The 20,712-nt window shown below is 34.6% G+C and overlaps 1 protein-coding gene across 3 annotated transcripts in view; it reads right to left on the minus strand.

The window, feature by feature from the left end:
- The window catches only part of RAD51C (RAD51 paralog C), a 52,214-nt gene that overhangs the window by 13,434 nt on the left and 18,068 nt on the right, over positions 1–20,712 (minus strand). For 2 of the 3 annotated variants that reach the window (XM_057716266.1, XM_057716265.1), the window contains exons 6-9: positions 15,035–15,101; positions 14,260–14,320; positions 8,350–8,410; positions 469–7,032 (exon numbers count right to left, since the gene is read on the minus strand). In XM_057716266.1, coding sequence (XP_057572249.1) covers positions 6,916–7,032; positions 8,350–8,410; positions 14,260–14,320; positions 15,035–15,101 — 306 coding nt within the window. In that variant the 3' untranslated portion in view covers positions 469–6,915. Of the gene's footprint in view, positions 1–468; positions 7,033–8,349; positions 8,411–14,259; positions 14,321–15,034; positions 15,102–20,712 lie in introns of those variants that run through there. The other variant, XM_057716267.1, reaches the window with a different exon arrangement.

Below are 20,712 nucleotides of genomic sequence, written 5' to 3' on the forward strand. Positions count from 1 at the left end.
GGTGAACTAAATCTGAAAACAGGCAAAGGAATATATTGTGGTCGAAAACACATGAAATCTTGTCAACATGTTTTATGCCAAAATCAGTTCTAAGGGAGCAAAATGTTCTGTAAATTTTAACAGTAACAGTAAATTTAGGCACTGATGTTAACTAAAAATACATATTATGAACAGCCAGTCTCTCTCCTGCAACTTGATGTTTTTTTTTTTTAAGTAATAGAACATTGCAACATCATGTCTCAAAACTGAAATGCAACGTATTGGAATGGAAACGCTAGAATTATTGATTTTGGAAATTAAAACTGTGTAAATGTCACTCTTCCATATTTCCAGCATTGCTCATTTAAAATGAATATTTAATAAATGCCTCTACAAAAACAGAAATCACAAAATTTTGACCAACGAATTTATCAATCACTTACTCCTATCTTATTTTATAAATAAAAGACATGAGAAAATAAAGGTGTTTAAACTGACATGGTTTATTAATATCTCAGCTGGAATTAGGATCCAGGTCTTCTGACTCTAGTCCTATGTTCTCTCTACCACATTATATTGTAATTTTATCACTGGTAACTAGTTGTAAATATTTTAGTAAGAACATTATTAACAAGAAAGATAAAATACAGTAATTAGAGAGAACATCAAAATAGCTGATCTAGGAAATGAAAATAAATCCATTAGGGTTAAAATTTAAGCTGCACGGAATAGCTTGAAAGTATTCCAAAGACAAATCAACTGTCCCAAACTTGATAAACAATAAAAATTAATAAAAGTTTCAAGATACAAAAAGTGTTACTCATATACATTTATAAACCATTAAAACACTATTAGAAACCCATCAGCAGATAAGTGGATAAGCAAAATGTGGTATATATATACAGTGGAATATTAGCCATAAAAAGGCCTGAAGTTCTTCTACATGCTACAACATGGATGAACCTTGAAAACATTATGCTAAGCAAAATAAGCCAGACAGAAAAGGAAAAACATTGTATGATTCCACTTATATAAAATATATATGATAAGCAAATTAACAGAAATAGAAAGTAGATTAGAGATTACTACGAACTGGGGAACAAAATAATGATGAGTTATTGCTTTTAATGGGTACAGAGTTTCTGTTTGGGGTGATGAAAGTTTTTAAAATAGTGGAGATGGTCCTACAATAATTAAAAATGCCACTGAATTATACACTTAAAAATGGTTAAAGTGGCAAATTTTAACTAGTATCTATTTTATCCCAATTTTTAAAAGTAAAAAAAAAAAAGACCATTATTAAACTACATACATTTATAATAAAAAATGTTCAGAAACACATCCTATACATGACCAAAGACTCTAAATCTTTATTTGAAATATTTATTCATGCAACAAGTCATTGTTAAATGTGTATGCATTATGCAGTAGATAGATGGATGGATGGATGGATGGATGGATGAAAGGAATGAAAGCACACAGGCCAGCCTATCACACCTACCTGAGAGAGTTGCTAGAAAGATCAAATTAAATGGTGCAAAATTGTCTCAAAATCATAAGGCACTATAAAAGTATATTTTAAGTTATATATCCCCAAAATGGAAGCTAAAAGTCATAATACTCTGGGAAAAAATACAGTTTCAAAGAAGGATAAAATGTTTGTAAAACCAAGAGGGAATTACTTTTAAAAAGTGTCTGTATGTTTGAAAAATTACAGGCATACCTCATTTTATTTTGTTTCACAGATATTGTTTTCTTTACAAATTGATGGTTTGTGACAACCCTTCATTGAGCAAGTCTATTGTGCCATTTTCCCAACAGCATTTGTTCACTCCATGTCTGTGTCACATTTTGGTAATTCTTGCAATATTTCAGGCTTCATTATTATTATATTTGTTATGTTGATCTGTAATCAGTGATCTTTGTTACACTTGCAAGAAGATTAGGACTCATCCAAAGCTTGCAGTTTTTAATAAAGTACTTTTTAGCAATAAAATACTTTTAATTAAGGTATGTACATTGTTTTTTAAAATATAATGCTATTACACATTTAAAAAACTATAGTATAGTGTAAACAAAACTTTTATATGTACTAAGAAACCAAAAAAGTTTGTGTGACTTCATTTATTTTGATATTTGCTTTATTGCGGTGGTCTGGTACCAAACTGCACTATTTCTGAGGTATACCTGTACTACATATCTTATAATTAAGGAAAAATAATACTCCTTAGAAGAAATAAAGCTTTCAAAAAGCTAAGGAACTATCCTCTCTTTTCTTTCAGTTTCATACATGGGAATAACCATCTATGAAAAGTTAAAAAATGGTAAAGTATCTGTCCCAGTACTTTTCAAACTTTAATGTGCATATGAATTACCCAAGGATCATTATTTCTTGAATCATGTTGCCACATGAACTGAGGGGCTGAATAGTGGCTTCCCAAAAATGTTTACATCCTAATTCTCGAAATCTGTGAATGCTAATTTACACACCAAAAGGGACTTTGCAGACGTGATTAAATTAAGGACCTTGAGATGGGGATATTATCCTGGATTATCTGACTGGGCCCTAAATGGAATCACAAGTGTGATTCCCCTTTCAGAGGGGAAGCAGGAGGAGACAGAGTGAGAAAAAGGCGATGGAAAACAGAAAGAGAGACTGGAAGATGCTACGCTGATGAAGATGGACTATGAGCCAAGGAATGCAGGTAACTTCTAGAAGCTAGAATAGGCAAGGAAGCAGATTTTCACAAACACCCTCCAAAAGGAATGCAGGCCTGCTGACACCTCAATTTTAGCCCTTTGAAACTGATTTCAGACTTATGTTCCTTTTTTGTCCTTATTTTATTTCTGGCCACACCACATGGTTTTTGGGATCTTAGTTCCCCGACCAGGGATCAAACCCAGGCCCTCAGCAGTGAGCCACCAGACCGCCAGGGAACTCTCCAAACTTGTGTTCTTTTAAGCCACTAATCTCTAGTAATTTATTACAAGCAACAATAGGAAATTAATACAAATCATAATTTCAAATTCTTAAAAAAAGAACTTAAATGCTTATTAGAAGTGTTGTTTATAACACTAAAAACACAGTAGTAACTAAAATGCCAAAATGAAATTTAAAAGTAGGCACAACCATTAAAAACTCTCATAGATTTTAATTATGTGGGATACATGAGATATATTAAGATTTTTAAAAAGCAGGTTACATATAATTTTTTTAAATTATATTTATGTGTACATATTCTGTTTCCTATAATGCTACACTACAGACTGAATTGTCTCCCCAAAATTCTTGTTATTCTAATTCCCTAACTTCCAATGTGACTATACTTTGTGACAGGGCTATTAGGAGGTAATTAAGGTTAAATCAGGTCATAAGAGCAGGGTCCTTATGATAGGATTAGTACCCTTATAAGAACAGACACCTGAAAGCTTGCTCACTCATGCTCTCAATCTCTAACCATCACGTGAGAACATAGTGAGAAGAGGCCGTGGAAGAGATCTCTCACCACACCGGAAACAACCTGCTAGCATCATGATCTTAGACTTCTAAGCTCTAGAACTGTGAGAAAATAAGCTTCTTTTAAGCCACCCAATCTATGGGATTTTGCCATGGCAGCACAAGGTATTACTACAGATTTTAGTATTGAGAAGTGGGGTGTTGTTTTAAGGAATACCTAAAAATGTGGAAGAAGCTTTGAAACAGTAATGGGTGGAGGCTGGAAGAGTTTGTAGGTGACATGCTAGAAATATGGATATTAAATGTGATTCTGGTAAGATCTCTAACGGAAATGAGGAACATGTTATTGGAAACTGCAGAAAAGGTGACCCTTATTATAAAGTGGCAAAGAACTGGCTGAACTCAGTGTTTTCCAGAAGACAGAACTTGCAAGTAATGAAACTATTTAGCTGAGGTTTCTAAGTGAAGTATTGAAGGAGTGGCTTGGTTCCTCCTGTTTACAGTAAAATGTATAAAGAGATACATGAAGAAGAAACTGTTAAGCAAAATGAACCAGAACCTAAAGATTTGGAAAATTCTCAGCCTATCCATATTGCAAATTAGATAGCATGTTCTGAAGAGGACATCAAGGGTGTGGCTGGGATTATAAAATCAGAAACAATGCCAGTTTGAACTGAAGGGGATAGAGACAGGACAAAATGAAGGAAGACTGACCGACTTCTTGGATTTGAAAGGACTGGAGAGATATTTTGCGTGCAAACAATCAACTATTCTTCAAGAAGAGGGAAAAATGACCCTGAGGGCCATTCAGAGGTCATCAGGGCTACTGCCTCATTTTCAACAGGCAAGATGGCCTTTGCCAGAGGTTGGGGACAGAACCTCCACCTAGAGCTGTGGGGTGATGCTGCCATGCCAGTGGGCCTGGAAGGCAGAGTATCAAACCAAAAAGGATTAATGTCAAGCCTTAAGATCTAATGGAATTTGCCTTGCTAGGTTTTGGATTACCTTGTGACCCATCACTCCACTTTTTTTCTCATTTCCCCCTTTAGAATGAGAATGTCTATCCTACCACTGTCCCACCATCGTATTCTGGAAACACTTAACCTGTCAGGTTCATGGCTGGAGAATTTTGTTGCAGAAAGAACTGTACCTGGAATCTCATCGGTATCTGATTTAGAGGATATTTTAATGAGACTTTGTACTTTAGAGTTGATGCTGCAATGAGTTAAGACTTCTTGGGCTGTTGGGATGGAATGTATATATTTTGCATGTGAGAAGGACATGAACTGTGTCCTCTCAAAATTCATATGTTGAAGCCCTACCTCCAAAGCGACTATTTGGAGACAGGGCTTTTAGGAGACAATTAATGTTAAGTGAGGGTATAAGGGTGGATTTCTCATAGGATTGGTAGCCTTATCAGGCAAGGAAGAGAGAAGGATCTCTCTCTCCAAGTGCATTCACCTAGGAAAGTCCTTACGAGCAAATAGTGAGAAGATGGCTGTCTGCAAACAAGGAAGATAGCTCTTACCAAAACCAGACCACACTGTGACACTGAGAAAATACCATGAGAAAATTCTGTTGTGTATGGTTACCTTGTTAATGCAGCCCAAGCAGACTAAGTTTCTAGTTATAACTAGAAAAATAAATATCTTTTCAGCAATAGCAACAACTTTGAAAGGCTAGGATATGAAAATTTTATTTAAAAAGAGTTGCAAACAAAAAGAAATACACTTGGCTTTGTCTATATTCAGGGTCCTATAATTCTTCTGAAGTACAGTGTTTTTTTATAATGCTTTATAAAATGAGCTCTTACAGTATCTGATGCCTGGTAAGAATGATATTTATCATTTAACAACCCCCTTATTCTCTTGATGTTATGATTTGAGTAAACAGAAAATGACAGGTAAGTTTTTAAAATGACTGCATTAATTATAATAAAAATATACACCTTAAAGCCCTCAAAAATAAGATAGTTACAATTAGTTATGCTATACTAGTCACTTGAAATTAGTCTTATATGAATGAGCATAAGCCTGATTTGCCTGAGACAGTCCTGATTTATGTCCTGGTATAACTGTTAGCAGTGCCTACTTTCACTTTAAAAAGTCCTCACAAACTATGATTAGTCTATGTATAATCAATTATAGAATATTTATATTTTTAAAATTTTATGAATTTAGTGTTCAGAATGGGACAGGAAATACCAACTATCACTAAAGTCTGGAAAATATGGTTGTCACAGTATATAATATTCAATTACTTAAATAATTTTCTCCCACTGGGAGTCAAAGTAAATTTTGTAAATGAATTAAGAAGTACTAAGAAGAACCAGGTACCAAAACACTATTAGGTTTTTTTTTTTAGGAACTTTTATTGAGATACAGTTAACATAAAATAAACTGCATATATTTAGAGTGTGCTATTTGGTATCCCAATCTCCCAATTTATTTCCCCTCAACCCTCCCCACTTTCCCCACTTGGTGTCCATATGTTTGTTCTCTACATCTGTGTCTCTGTTTCAGCCTTGCAAACCTGTTGATTTGTACAATTTTTCTATATATGTGTTAATATACGATATTTGTTCTTCTCTTTTGGACTCACTTCACTCTGTATGACAGTCTCTGGGTCCATCCATGTCACTACAAATGTCCCAGTTTCATTGCCCAAAACACTATTAGATTTTGAAACCACTCAAGAATCCAAATTTTTACTTTATTCAAGCAGTGTTAAGATTATTCAAAGGAAAATGTCAATACACCTAAAACTGGATCACACCATGTTTCAAAACTATAGAAATAAATGACTGTGAGCTTATCAGCGGTGACTATTCTGGAAGATATATGTTCTAGTCAATGTTCTACATGGGATAACAACTCGAAAGTCCTTCAACTTTACAAAATAACATTAAAAAATGAACAAATGACAGATTTTAGGACTGGGGTCACTAAAATCAGATTGCTCATCTAAAATTTGTATCCTACCCATACACTGAATATGCTGACTCATGGTGCTGGCTTTTCTTCATACTAGAAACAGGTCATTTTTAAGAATTATCAAAGCTACATTTAAAGAGGAGAGCACAATAGGAATGTGAAAAAAAAATCTTTTCTTCCTAGAAATGTCTAGGCAACTGGCAAAGAAAGGAGGAAAAAAGAGTCTGAATATTAAATTCAGATTGGCCACATGAGATCAGTTTTCCACATCTGCAAAATACCTGTATCATCTCTACTGAATGTTACTAAAAATAAAAACAGGGTTAAATATAACTGTAGAACACTGCTTAGTTCTGAAAAACGCTTTCAGAGAATCATATTTGTTAAGTGTTTTCACTTAATATAGACCTCATTCATTCATTCACCATTCACTTAATACAGACCTGATTCAGTCACACCACAGTGTGGTTATATTCTAAAGTAACGAGTCTACAACTTATAAGCATTGCATATCTCACAGGATCAATACATATGTACACTTTGAGACTAGTCTTTGGATTCCTGTTCTTCCTCTGAGTCCCATGACCGCTTCCGGGAATTCAATGAACCCTCTGTTTGCAGTGAGCATGCAGTAGCAACAACAGCATCTCTAAATCCCTGAGGCTGCAGAAGATGAAAAAATATATAAGCATGCTTTAAGAATCTCTAAAATAACAATTGGCCTTCCAAATATTTTAAAGTAATTGATAAAAGAGCTACTTTATTCTTGTAATAGAAGTTATCAATCACTGTGAATGAAGAGGATTAAACCTCAAAGATAGGTGTCTGAGCCAGGGCTGTACTGGAGTATTTTTTTATCTGGAGTATGTGTATGTATTTACTTATGCACACACATACACAGAAATAATACTGCATTATCGAAATAGTCTCTAAAAGTCAATCCTAACAAACTTTATGGTGGCTCTACTGGAAGAGGTGAAGGAAGTAACAGGCACTAATTACTTAGATACTGTAGAAATATTTTCACAATTAAATACTCTAAAATAAAGTGTCCCAATTAGGATACTTTAAATGCACCTGGGCAGCGCAAAGACTAAGTAGATAATTCAGTTTCAGAATCTATTTCTGCTTTTGTCCTTAAAAAATGAGTTGCCAAAAATATATCTGATTCAATACTATCGATAAATATGCATTATTTTAGCCAAAAATGTATTTTCTATTATGTAAAATTACTGGAAAATTAGCACTTTAAAGTGGGATATATTTCACTTATATGTGGAATTTAAAAAATAACAACAAACTAGTGAATATAACAAAAAGGAAGCAGACTCACAGATATAGAGAATAAACTAGTGGTCACCAGTGGAAAGAAGAAAGTAGGGAGGGGCTATAATGGGGTAGGGGATTAAGAGGTACAAACTACAATACTATGTATAAAACAAGCTACAAGGATATATTGTACAACACAGGGAATAGAGCCAATATTTTATAATAACTACAAATGGAGTATAACCTTTAAAAATTGTGAGTCACTATAATGTACACCTGTAACTTATATAATACTATATATCAACTACACTTCAAAGAAAAAAAAGAAAAAAGTGGGATATATTTGATGGCTATGATAGATCTATAATATATGCAGATCAAAATGAGTAACATTAGTATTTTTTCTTTTCTGAAAATCTTTAACAACTTTTACTTTTAAAATCTTTAATATCCTGATATCACACATGGCATGGAACACACTACCCTACAAATAAGTATTTCCTCTGTTCTTAAGAATAAATTTCAGTTCGTTTGTGACTAGAGTATTCTTTATATATATTACTATTTTGGGGATAATGTTCTAAGCATCAAAAGCTGTCCTCAAATATGCTTGCTGCCTACAGAAGTTAACAGAAGCAATTTGTAAATGCTCTCTTCAGATAATTACTGCCCACTAACACCAAAATCCCACTCTAATCAAATAATACTGACTGTGATTTGAAATAGTACTGTAGATTCCTTCTGGCTTGGCGATTTGTACAACGTTGCCAACCTGCTTAGAGAAAAAGAATAAATATACACAAACACATGACTGATTTTGTAATTTAAATTTATAACTTTTTACTATAAATCTATTATTTTGTTCTCTAAGAACACAGAAAGCAAAGAAATATCAAAAATACTCCCTTAAAACAATAGCCATATGTATACATGTAATAATTATTACATACAATAACAATAGAATTGTTTACATAAGTGAAATTGTTAAACTAAAAGGCCAAATGACTGATTCAAATAAATTATTCTATACATGACAAGATACTATTTACACTTAAGAAAATAAAGTGGAAGAAAATGTTTAATGAGATAGGAAAATATTAATAATATATGAAGTATAACTTAAAACTGTATGATCTCATATTTATAAGTAAATTTGTATATATACATTATATAGAACAATTACTAAAAGACTACAATCAAAGGGACTTCCCTGGTGGTCCAGTGAGTAAGACTCTGAGCTCCCAGTGAAGGGGGCCTGGGTTCAATCCCTGGTCGGGGAACTAGATCCCGCATGCATGCTGCAACTAAGAAGTCCTCATGCCACAACTAAGGAGTCCACATGCTGCAACTAAAAAGATCCTGTATGCTGCGATGAAGATCCCAAGTGCTGCAACTAAGACCAGGCACAGCCAAAATAAATAAATAAATAAATAAATATTGTTTAAGTTGCTGTTACAAGGTAAAAGTTATCTTTTTGTTTGGTTATCTACATCTTTCAAACTTTCTACAGTAATTGTGTCTTTTTTTATGTGTTATAATGGAAATATTAAGACAATTTCTTGGTATATAAATGAGGAACACATACTCATATTTTACTAATACAAATAATCTAGGAAAACACAATCTTTCGAAATTATTATGTTCAGAAAAATCACTGTCGTAACAGGACAAGGTCTGTTTAGGTATGATTTTATTGTGTACCCTACAAAGTAAATAATATAAAACTGAAAGCTGAAAGTAGTTGAGAAATAAAATTGTAAACTGTTATTAACTATGCTCAAATACCATAAGAGCAACAAATACAGCTGACCCTTGAACAATGCAGGGGTTAGGGGCACCGATCCCCTCACAGTCCAAAATCTGAACACACTGCTTCAAAAATGAAGGAATTGATAAATGAGTCACCCAAGGGCAGGAAGGTGACACAGTTTAGATAGAATCAGGACTCAAACCCTAGTTCTTTTAATTCCACCTATTGTGATCTCTAATTGAACACAAAAAACTTTTCCTTGCATTTAAAGATCTGTAAAATGAAAATACAGATACTATATTTATCGCGAAAAATCTGCCTATAAGTGGACCCACACAATTCAAATCCTTGTTGTTCACAGGTCAACTGTATAAGCAAAAACTTTTTTTTTTTTGGCTGCACCATGTGGCATGTGGGATCTTAGTTCCCCGACCAGGGATTGAACCTGCACTGCCTGCAGTGGAAGTGTGGAGTCTTAAATCACTGAACCACCAGGGAAGTTCCTAAGCAAAAACTTTTTAAGTTCCTTTTAAAAATTACTTTAAAACTGACATAACTTATTTACAATAGCTAAAAGGTAGAAGCAGCCCAAGTGTCTGACAGATGAATAGATAAACAAAAGGTGGTATATACATATCATGGAATATTACTCAGTCTTAAAAAGAAAAGAAATTCTGACATATGCTACAATGAACCTTGAAGACGTTACACTAAGTCAAATAAAGCCAGTCACAATAGGACCAATATTGTATGCTTCCACTTATATGAGGTGCCTAGAGTAGTCAAATTCATAGAGACAGAAGGTAGAATGGTGGTTGCCAGAGGCTGACAGGAGGGGAGGATGGGGAGTTAGTATTTAATAAGCATGGAGTTTCGGTTTGGGAAGATGAAAAAGTTCTGGAGGTGGATGGTGATGATGACTGTGCAATAATACGAATGCAATTCATGCCCCAGAATCCTTACATGGCTAATATGGTAAATTTTATGTTATGTATACTTCACCACAAATTTTTTTTTTTGCCCATATCACGCAGCATGCGGGATCTTAGTTACCCAACTAGGGATCGCATCCATGCCCCCTGCAGTGGAAGTGCAGAGTCCTAACCACTGGACTGCCAGGAAACTCCCTACTTTACCACAATTTTTAAAAACTGATATAACCATACAAAATGAGTTTTCTAACTTAGAGAAAAATCATAGACTCTCAGAGTTAAAAGGACCATTTATCTAAATATAATATAATGTTGATTTGTTTTCAACAATAATTCAAAAAGGATATCTTGGTTTATGAACTGTTACTCTCTTAATTTTGAAATTGCCCCCATACTCAGTCACAACTCAAAACAGAAGCAATCAGAGACCATCATCCATTGGCTCTTAGGTTTGTTCTTTCAGGATGAAAACAGAAGAATCCAAAATGCCTTATCTTTGTAATAGTAACTGTATGCACAAATAAAATAACTGCTAAGTAATATGTAATACAAGAATAATTGCATTAGGGAGTGAAGTCATCAACTTTTACAATGCTTTAGGGCTGACAGTCTATCTTTAATGCAAAATAAAACAGAAAAAATAGAGGCATGGTGTATTTAAACCCACGTTATTAAAACAAAAAAGCACACTCTTTTTGATCCAATAAAACAGAAATTAGCTAATCTTCTGAAAAATTAGTATCTAAATTACCTCATATTACCATATGTCCAAAAAGGTACCCAGTACATCCAACTTTTCTGAGAATTTAAAAAGTAAATAAGATTTTAAGAAGCTTTCACATGTTTACTAATAATCCTAAAGTCAAATGGGCATTAAGTATTCAGGTTGAAAATCTTCCTCAAATTTCAGGTAAAAATAAAATTTATATTTCATGTCTGCATCTCAAACAAGACTAAGCCAAAGAATCACTTGGCTCATGGCCCCAGCTGAGATGAAGCTTAACATATGGCTGAACTACACAGTTTAGGTCAGGAAGAAACAAGACAGAAGCACAATTTGTGCTCTAAAGCTGAGACACACATGAAACACTGTGTGGGGGTGTTGATATATTACTCCACTCCACCACCAGATCTTCTTGGCAAAGAGTGGTATAATTCTGAACAATCTTGGCCTCGTACTATCATGAATATGCAAATTGGAGGAAAACCCACATAATATACAGGATAGAGACAAAAGTATTTCTTTTAATAACTGCTGGAATGTTATTCCATTATTAGTCAAAAGGTAAAAATCAGGTGTTTCTAGTGCAGAATGGGGACTAGGGCATGAGATGGGACACTTTATTTCAATTCTCAATATAAATTTAACTAGTCAAGGTTTTTAGTTTTCTGTTTAAACGAGAAGTGTTCATTTTTATAACTATTTTCCCCCAGCATGAATTTCTATTTCCATCTTTTCAAGATAAACTAAATTTTAGAATGCATACAAGATTTCATGCAACTTAAATAACTTAAAGATACCTTGATTTCAAACAATGAAGAACAAAACTATGTTGATTTTATTAAATGAGGTCTACTTATTCTGATTATAATAAAGTTTGCACGTTACTTATCATATATCCACAGCTTATAAAAAAAAGCAGTTTGGAGAAAAAGGTTTTACCTAAAAAGGAGGATAAGAGCTATACCTTCAGATTCACTGGCAATCAATGCAATAATATAATTACATTCTAGAAAAAGTATAGGAGAAAAGGAATGGACTATTATAAAGTCAGCTATAAAATGTGGATACAACTACCTATTTCATAGAGTTATTTGGAAAATAATATGAAATTACACACACACACACACACACAGAGCACTTAGCACAATAAAGAACAGCTAATAAAATGTTCAAAAAATGGTAGCTATTATTTACTACCTTTTAATTTTTCTGGGCCTTGGTCTTCTCACTGTTAATGATAATAGCTATAGAGGCTTCAAAAGGTTATTGAAAGACTCATGGATACAGAGAACAAATTAGTGGTTACCAGTGGGGAGAGGAAGAGGGGCAATACAGGAGTAGGAGATTAAGAGGTACAAACTATTACATATAAAACAAACTACAAGGATACACTGTATAACACAGCAAATATAGTAATATTTTATAATAATTATAAATGGAGCATAACCTTTAAAAATTGTGAATCACTATATTGTACACCTGTAACTTACATAATATTGTATATCAACTATACTTAAATTAAAAAAAAAAAGTTATTGAAGGGATTATATGAAATGTTGTATATAAGGTGCCCAGTTAAATACCTAGCACAAGCAAGCACTTATTAAAATGATAGCATGGGATATAGGTAAAAATGCATAGAATAGTACATTTTCCCTAAATCTATCTAGTCAATGTCAGTGTTCTACACTACTCTATAATTTCTTGGGAAGAATCAGTAAGAAGCTGCAGTCATAAAATGGTTAACTTTTAAGAAAGTAAGCATGATTTTCTCATCTCATGGGTACCTAACCAGTGCTAACTTCTAGAATTTGACAAAGGCAAACTCCTCCTTTGGGTGAGTGCATAAAGAGATGAAAGAAACATCTTTCTCTGTTTCTATTATTTCTCTCACTTCTTAGACATATTCTGTTAGTAAGTATTCAATACTAGAATAAAAGTGGAAGACTACGACTGTATACTAACTAGCTCAAGGGGACTATCTAAGAACATTTAAATAGTGGGATGTACTTTACAGAAAACCTAAATCTGGGAAAATATAAGCAATATGTTCAAAAGACTTTAATCTGGAGAACCACTGCCAAATCTTTACAATAGGGTTTGTTGCTGAGAAAAGAAGTGCTTTGTGAATCCAGCATACAATGACTTATTTAGAGCACTGGGGGGATGGGAGTCAATTGTAAAGCATTATGTATTATGGGGGGAGAAAGTTACCTGAGGTCTTTGGAAATGTCAGCTTTAAATGAGACACAAACTGCATGAACTAGTTACAAAAGATGTATATAAATGTAATCGGGTCTGCTATGAGCTCAGGGTCAGTAAAGCCTAACTTGGTCAGGCTTGATTTTTTTCACTTTGTACAAGAATGAAGAAATGCAGATAAAGAAATAGACAATATCTCTGACCAGACCCAATACGTGTTTAAGCAATCCTTTTTCCATCTTTGCCCACATGCCGTCTAAATTTCCCCATTTTATTGGCATATTTCCAAACCAAGTTCCTTAGGTTATACCAATTAACTTCAAAGCATAGAGGCTGGCATAAATCTGACATTTCTAGAAGTGTAGAATAAAAGACTCTGCAGCTTTCAATCGCCTATTTTAAAGAAAATGAAAGCTGGTTTGTTCACTTGCTCAGCAGCTTTAAAAACAAATACAAAGGTTTCATGCTGCCACAGTTTTATTTTAAAGAACAATACTTGTGAAAGGCAAGTAAAAGTAACTGAATAATAAAAGTAGGATAGGAAAATATAAAAGAAAATAAAAATAGACACAATTTCATACAATATATTAAGAAACTAAGAAAAACCATCCTATTTTCCACATGAATTAGTCCTAAAGTTAACCTCAAAAGTTTTTCTTTTGTCCTGATTTTACTTTTCTTTCAATCCCTTCCAAGAACACAGAGTACCCACCTCCCTCTGCATGGTTAATAAATGGTACTTGATTTCAAAGAGCTTTAGAAGGTAGCTTTCTTTGGCCACCTACTCATTTCAGGTGCACCCCATCATTTAAATACTCCAAAGAATTTCCTACGTAGCTAAATGTGCAGTATAACAACATGTTTCTGTGTCTGCTCTAGGTGATGAAGGCAACAAAAGCTTTAAGTCCATGGGGCACTGTAGATCTCATTCACTGGACTAGCTCTAAGAAACGGATAAATGTTCACTGTAATTAACCCAATATTCAGAATTATTAACTTGTTTCTATACTGACCTTTGCTTTTGGTCCCAATGCAAGATTAGCCGTATTGTAGCAGCATGTCCCCAACTTTCCCCTGAAGGAGAAAGAACATGATAACTGACCAGGTGATAAGTCTCTCAGAAGCCTCTGACCAAATACAGTTTTACTTAACTTAATTTAACATAATGAAAGTATATTTGGTTTCAAAAAGCCTGGTACATGTTGAGATTAACAGATTTTTACCTATCTGTGGAAATACTGCAGATCATTATCACCATCCTCCCTTTGCTTGTAGAAAATTTTATAGTTTGAGTCAACATATTTGTCAGCCTTCCCTATCATCAGGCTTACTAATGCATTTCTGATCATCAGAAGAAAAGCAAAAACTCTGACAGAATATTCTTAAAGATTTTAGTAGAAATAAATCTTGAAGCGCTGTGTTCTAACAAAACCACGAGTAAGGTAAGAAACAGAGTCATAAGCCTATTCATTATAGTGTGATTTGTATTTAAATAGTCACCCCTCCTCCTGCTTAGACTGTGCGCTTCCTGAGGGCAAGTGTCATCTTATGAATACTTATATGCTAAGTTTATATGCTAAGTACCTGACACAAGAGTGGCCACAGAGTAGATGCTCAATAAGTGAAACTGAAAGGATGAGTCAGTATCTAAGGGCACTGTGCAAAGATTTATTAGTGAGTAAGACAGAGTCTTTGCTTTCATGGAACTTACAGTACTCAACAAGCATCAAATGAAAGAGGTAGAAAAAATGTATTTAACTAAAAATGTTTATTTCATTAATTGCCTACCCAGTGCAGGAACCAGCAAGGCCTGATTTCTATCAATCTTTGTTGTCATCTGATTGGTTAAAATTACCTACAAGAGCAAAATGTGAGAAAATTAAGTGTCTCCCCCCCAAAAAATTATCAAGTAAACAGTCAAATGATTTTAGTATTCTGAATATAATCTAATTTAAAGAAAGACATATGTAGGTAATAAAAACTTTTCTGATACATTTTTTTAGATTTACCCATAAAAATGAGTAAAATTATCTGAATACATGATTCTACTGAATATAAAACATTTTTTAACAGACTACAACAAAGAAGTTCGTCTTTTTTTTCTTTTGGCTGTGCTGGGTCTTCATTGCTGCTGCAAGAGCTTTCTCTAGTTGCAGAGAGCAGAGGCTACTCTTTGTTGCAGTGCGAGGGCTTCTCATTGCGGTGGCTTCTCTTGTTGCAGAGCACAGGCTCTAGGCACGTGGGCTTCAGTAGTTGCAGCCCGTGGGCTCAGTAGTTGTGGCTCACGGGCTCTAGAGTGCAGGCTCAGTAGTTGTGGCACATGGGCTTAGTTGCTCCATAGCATGTGGGATCTTCCCGGACCAGGGCTTGAACCCATGTCCCCTGCATTGGCAGGTGGATTCTTAACCACTGCACCACCAGGGGAGCTCAACAAAGAATCTCTTATTGTGATAATGGAAGAATAAAAATATAGTAGATAACACATAAAGGTCTAAAGAGACCATGTGTAAAAACTTCATAACTAGGAGCAATGAAAACATGGGAGTCTGTGTTCTTTACCACTGTTACCTCTCTAGAATATATTTATACAAAGGAATATAAAATCCTTAATAAATAACTCAATGTTTATACTTTTAGAAGAGATACCATTTATGATTTTACAGAAAAAAAAAAGAAACTGAGGCAAAGAATTATGAGAAGAGACCTAAAAGCATAAAGAGAGCACAGTTTAAGTGGAAGAACTGGGAAAAAGTAAAATCCAGTAACAGACCAAATGACCCTAAATTATGACTATACTAATCCGCTGGTAATAGAGATATGGGTGTTGCCTTACTCACAGATGGCCTCAAGGCTTAAATATTGCTAATTCTTTTTGATTAAATAGTGGCCTACAGAAAAGATTCCATGTTTAGAAAGACAGTAATTTTATTTTATTTATTTATTTTTTGGCCGTGCCACGCAGCATGAAGGATCTTAATTCCCCAGTCAGGGATAGAATCTGTGCCCCCTGCAGTGGAAGTACCGAGTCTTAACCACGGGACCACCAGGCAAGTTCTGAAAGATAGTAATTTTAAAGCAGAGAAAAAGAAAGTGTTTAAGGCTAACTTAATACAGTGAAAGTCAGATTATCTGGCACCTTCTGATACAAAATTCTCCAGAAACAGTTATGTTAAATATTGTTCCAATACAGATCTTCTCTCCAGAAATAAGACAGACACTACTGCAAGCTGAAATTGATAAAGAACTTCTAAGAAAAGCAATAAGAAAAGATACCTACTCTAAGAAATTCTCAATTTCTTAAGAAAACAGAGAAAGAAACGGCTGTCTGGCTGTTCCCACCACAGTGGTTAACATCCTAAAATTTTTGTTTATCTACAAAGGGGAAATCTGTGATCCATCTAGATCTCAATCAGGCACAAACTGGATGACAGCAGTTTCTTCTAGTTCCTCTCCCATTAAGTGCCACAGTGGTTGTTACCTTACTCCAGGTATCTCAGAACAAGTTAAGTAGGAATTTAAATTGGTAATTAACTGAAATATATGCCTAACTGGTATCCACTGAAGAGGAAAGTTAGAAACTTACACTCAGCTAAAAACAACTCCATGCTTGTTTTGCTTTTGTGAAATATGCTTGCTGCGCCTGAGAAAAACAGAAAAACAGGATGACCTAACAATTCAATGTAACTTTAAGATGTTTTGCTAAAAAATGGAATGTTCTGCACCTGCTCTTGTAAGTTTCTGTTTGGAAACTTCCATGCTCTGTAAACATCTGCACTATAAAAGTAAAGCTCACCCTGAGTTCAGGGCCCAGAACTTTGGAGCGTTAGCTCATCTGGTGCTGCCGGCTTAATAAACCTGAGTTCTCCAACGCTTAATAAACCTGAGTTCTCCAACCCTCCTGTAGTGCTTGGTTTCTTGATGGACTGATTTCTGCAACACCACAACATGCTGAATAATACTCTTCACTGTACACACTACCAAGTGTTTAATCTTTAGCAACTGAGATATTTACTTATATCAACACTTTTTGGTTAAAGGTGCACTATTCAATTCTGCAGCCATTAGCCACATATAGCTTTTTAAAACTAAATTAATTAAAACTAAAAATTCAGTTCCTCCACAGCATTAGCCACATTTCAAGTGCTCAACAGCCATGCAACTACTATATCAGACTGAGTATTTTCATCTTTGCAGAAAGTTCTATCAGACAGCATTGATTTAGAGAATATTACACATCTTACACATTATCCATTACATATCTTGAGGAAACTGTAAATAGACATACTGGCTTACCAGTTGTTCAACATTCCAAAATCAAAATTTGCATTATTAGCAAATATTTATAAAATAATTAACACTACTTCTACAAAAATGTTGGGTTTACCATGATATAAATAAAAATTACTGTGTGATTACTCCAAACTCCTAAAGAATAAGTCTTAGGAGTTCGAACCCTGGTGGACTAGTGATTAGGATTCCGGGCTTTCATTGCTGTGGCCCAGGGCTCAATCCCTGGTTGGGGAACTGAGATCCTGCAAGCTGTGCAGCACAGCCAAATACAAAAATAAAAAAGAATGAGCCTTAAAATAGTGAAGTAATAATCACTTTAAAATTATGAACTTCACTGCTTTAAAAATACTTCTTCTGCCCAAATGTCCTTCAGTGGATGAACAGATAAACAAAATGTGCTATATTAATAAAATGCAAAATTATTCAGTCATAAAAAGGATATGGATACATGCTACAACATGGATGAATCTTGAAAACATTATGCTAACTGAAAGAAGCCAGACATAAAAGACCATTTACTGTATGATTCTATTAATATAAAATATCCAAAAAAGACAAATACATAGAAAGCAGACTAGTGGTTGTTAGTGGCTGAAGGGAGGGTACAATGGGGAATGATGGTTAATGGGTCAGGGACTTCTTTTGGGGGTGATGGAAATGTTCTAAAATTAGATAGCCATATATATACAATGGAATATTACTCAGCTATAAAAAGGGAGGAGATGGAGCTATATGTAATGAGGTGGATAGACCTGGAGTCTGTCATACAGAGTGAAGTCAGAAAGAGAAAGACAAATATTGTATGCTAACTCACATATACGGAATCTAAAAATAGTACTGATGAACTCAGTGACAAGACAAGAACAAGGACAAAGATGCAGAGAATGGACTGGAGAACTTGAGGTTTGAGGGGGTGGGGGGTGAAGGGGAAGCTGAGACGAAGTGAGAGTAGCACAGACATATATATGCTACCAACTGTACAATAGATAGCCAGTGGAAAGTTGCTGTATAACAAAGGGAGTTCAAGTCAAGGATGGAAGATGCCTTAGAGAGCTGGGATGGGGAGGGTGGGGGGAGTCGAGGGAGGGTGGGGGGGAGTCAAGGGAGGGAGGGAATATGGGGATATGTGTATAAAAACAGATGATTGAACTTGATGTACCCCCCAAAAATAAATTAAAAAAAAAAAAATGAAAGACAAAAATAAAATAAAATTAGATAGCTATGATGGTTGCACAACTGTCTGAATAATACTAAAAAGCACTGAACTACGCTTTAAAAGGGTGAATTTTATTGCATGTTAATTATATCTAATAGAGCTGTTAATTTTTTTCTGATAATAATCAAATAAATTCATCTCTAAAAGGACTCTCCATGTGAGTCTACAAAGACTTAAAAGACTCAAAATTGGTAAAGATGTGGGAAAACAAGAATTCTCATGCACATTATATGCATGAAACTAATATAATATTGTAAATCAACTACACCTCCGAAAAAAACTATCTTCTATTTTAGAAAAAAAAAGTATAACTAGAATCTAATCAAGAGGAAACATCACAGAAACTCAAAATTGGAACTTTTTTCTTTTTTTTTTTGGCCACAGAATGCAGCATGTGGGATCTTAGTTTCTCGACCAGGGCTCAAATCTGTGCCCCCTGCGTTGGGAGAGCAGAGACTTAACCACTGGACCTCCAGGGAAGTCCACAGAAACCCCACATTAAAAGTTATTCTCTAAAATTAGTGGCTTCTATTCTTCAAAATACAGCAATGTCATGAAAGCAAAGAAACGGAACTAAAGAGATACAACAACTAAAAGCAATATGCATTCCCATTGCCAAAATGAACTGGGGAAAACTTTGCTGTGAAGAACACCATTGGGATAATCGACAGAACAGGAATATGGATTATATGTTAAAGTGCTATATCAATATTAAATTCCTAAATTTGGTAACTATACTGTCAATACATATAAGAATATTCTTGTTCTTAGGAAATATACACTGAAATATTATCAGATAAAAGGATATGATGAATGCAATTCTTTTCAAAGAGTTCAGAAAAATATATTTTTATATGTTTTACATGGTGAAACACTGGAGCCAACTTTAAAGACAATCAACAGAAAGAGAGGTAGTTAAAAAACTATGCCACAACCATACAATAGAATACTATGTAGAGGACTTCCTAGGTGGCGCAGTGGTTAAGAATCCGCCTGCCAATGTAGGGGACATGGGTTTGAGCCCTGGTCCGGGAAGATCCTACATGCCTCGGAACAACTAAGCCCAAGCGCCACAACTACTGAGCCTGTGCTCTAGAGCCCATGAGACACAACTATTGAGCCCATGTGCTGCAACTACAGAAGCCCACACACCTAGAGCCCGTGCTCCGCATCAAGGGAAGCCACGGCAATGAGGAGCCTGTGCACCGCAACGAAGAGTAGCTCCCGCTCGCAGCAACTAGAGAAAGCCTGTGTGCAGCAACTAGAGAAAGCCTGTGTGCAGCAACAAAGACCCAACGCAGCCAATAAACAAATTTTAAAAATTAAAAAAATTTTTTAAAAAAAGAACACTATGTAGATGTTAAGGTAAGGTACACTTATAAAGTAGCATGTATGGGAAGAGCCTCACGATATGTTAAGTAAAAAACAAAAAACTGCTTTGCCTAACAGTGTGCATAGTATGATTTCATTTAAAAAAAAATGTTTATGTTTGCATAGAGTAAGTTTGGAAAAACATATACACCAAACAGCAATAATCATGTCTGGGTAACAGATAATATAACTGCTTACTTTCTATACTTTTGATTGCTTAAAACTTTTATAGGAAGCAAATATAACTTAAAATTGTAAAATGTACTTATTAGCAAAGGTCATACATTCTTCTAAAGATGCTAACTGGGAAATTAAACATCAAGCAAAGAAATTATAAAGAGGAGAAAGTATGCTCTCAATCCACAAAGTCCTATCTAGGAGTAGCCACTATAAATGTTTTGGTCCTTTCAGATCTTTTTCTTCATATATATATAAATATAAATGCACATATATAACTTCTATTTTCCTCAAAAATTGGGACACACTAAATATACTGTTATGCAAGCTGAATATTTTCACTTACTCATATATCTGGATATATCTTGTTCCACGTTATTAAGTATATATTTACATTACTCTTTTTTTTAAA

This window comes from Hippopotamus amphibius, chromosome 17 (genome assembly GCF_030028045.1).
Source record: "Hippopotamus amphibius kiboko isolate mHipAmp2 chromosome 17, mHipAmp2.hap2, whole genome shotgun sequence".
In the NCBI taxonomy this organism is placed as follows: Eukaryota; Metazoa; Chordata; class Mammalia; order Artiodactyla; family Hippopotamidae; genus Hippopotamus; species Hippopotamus amphibius.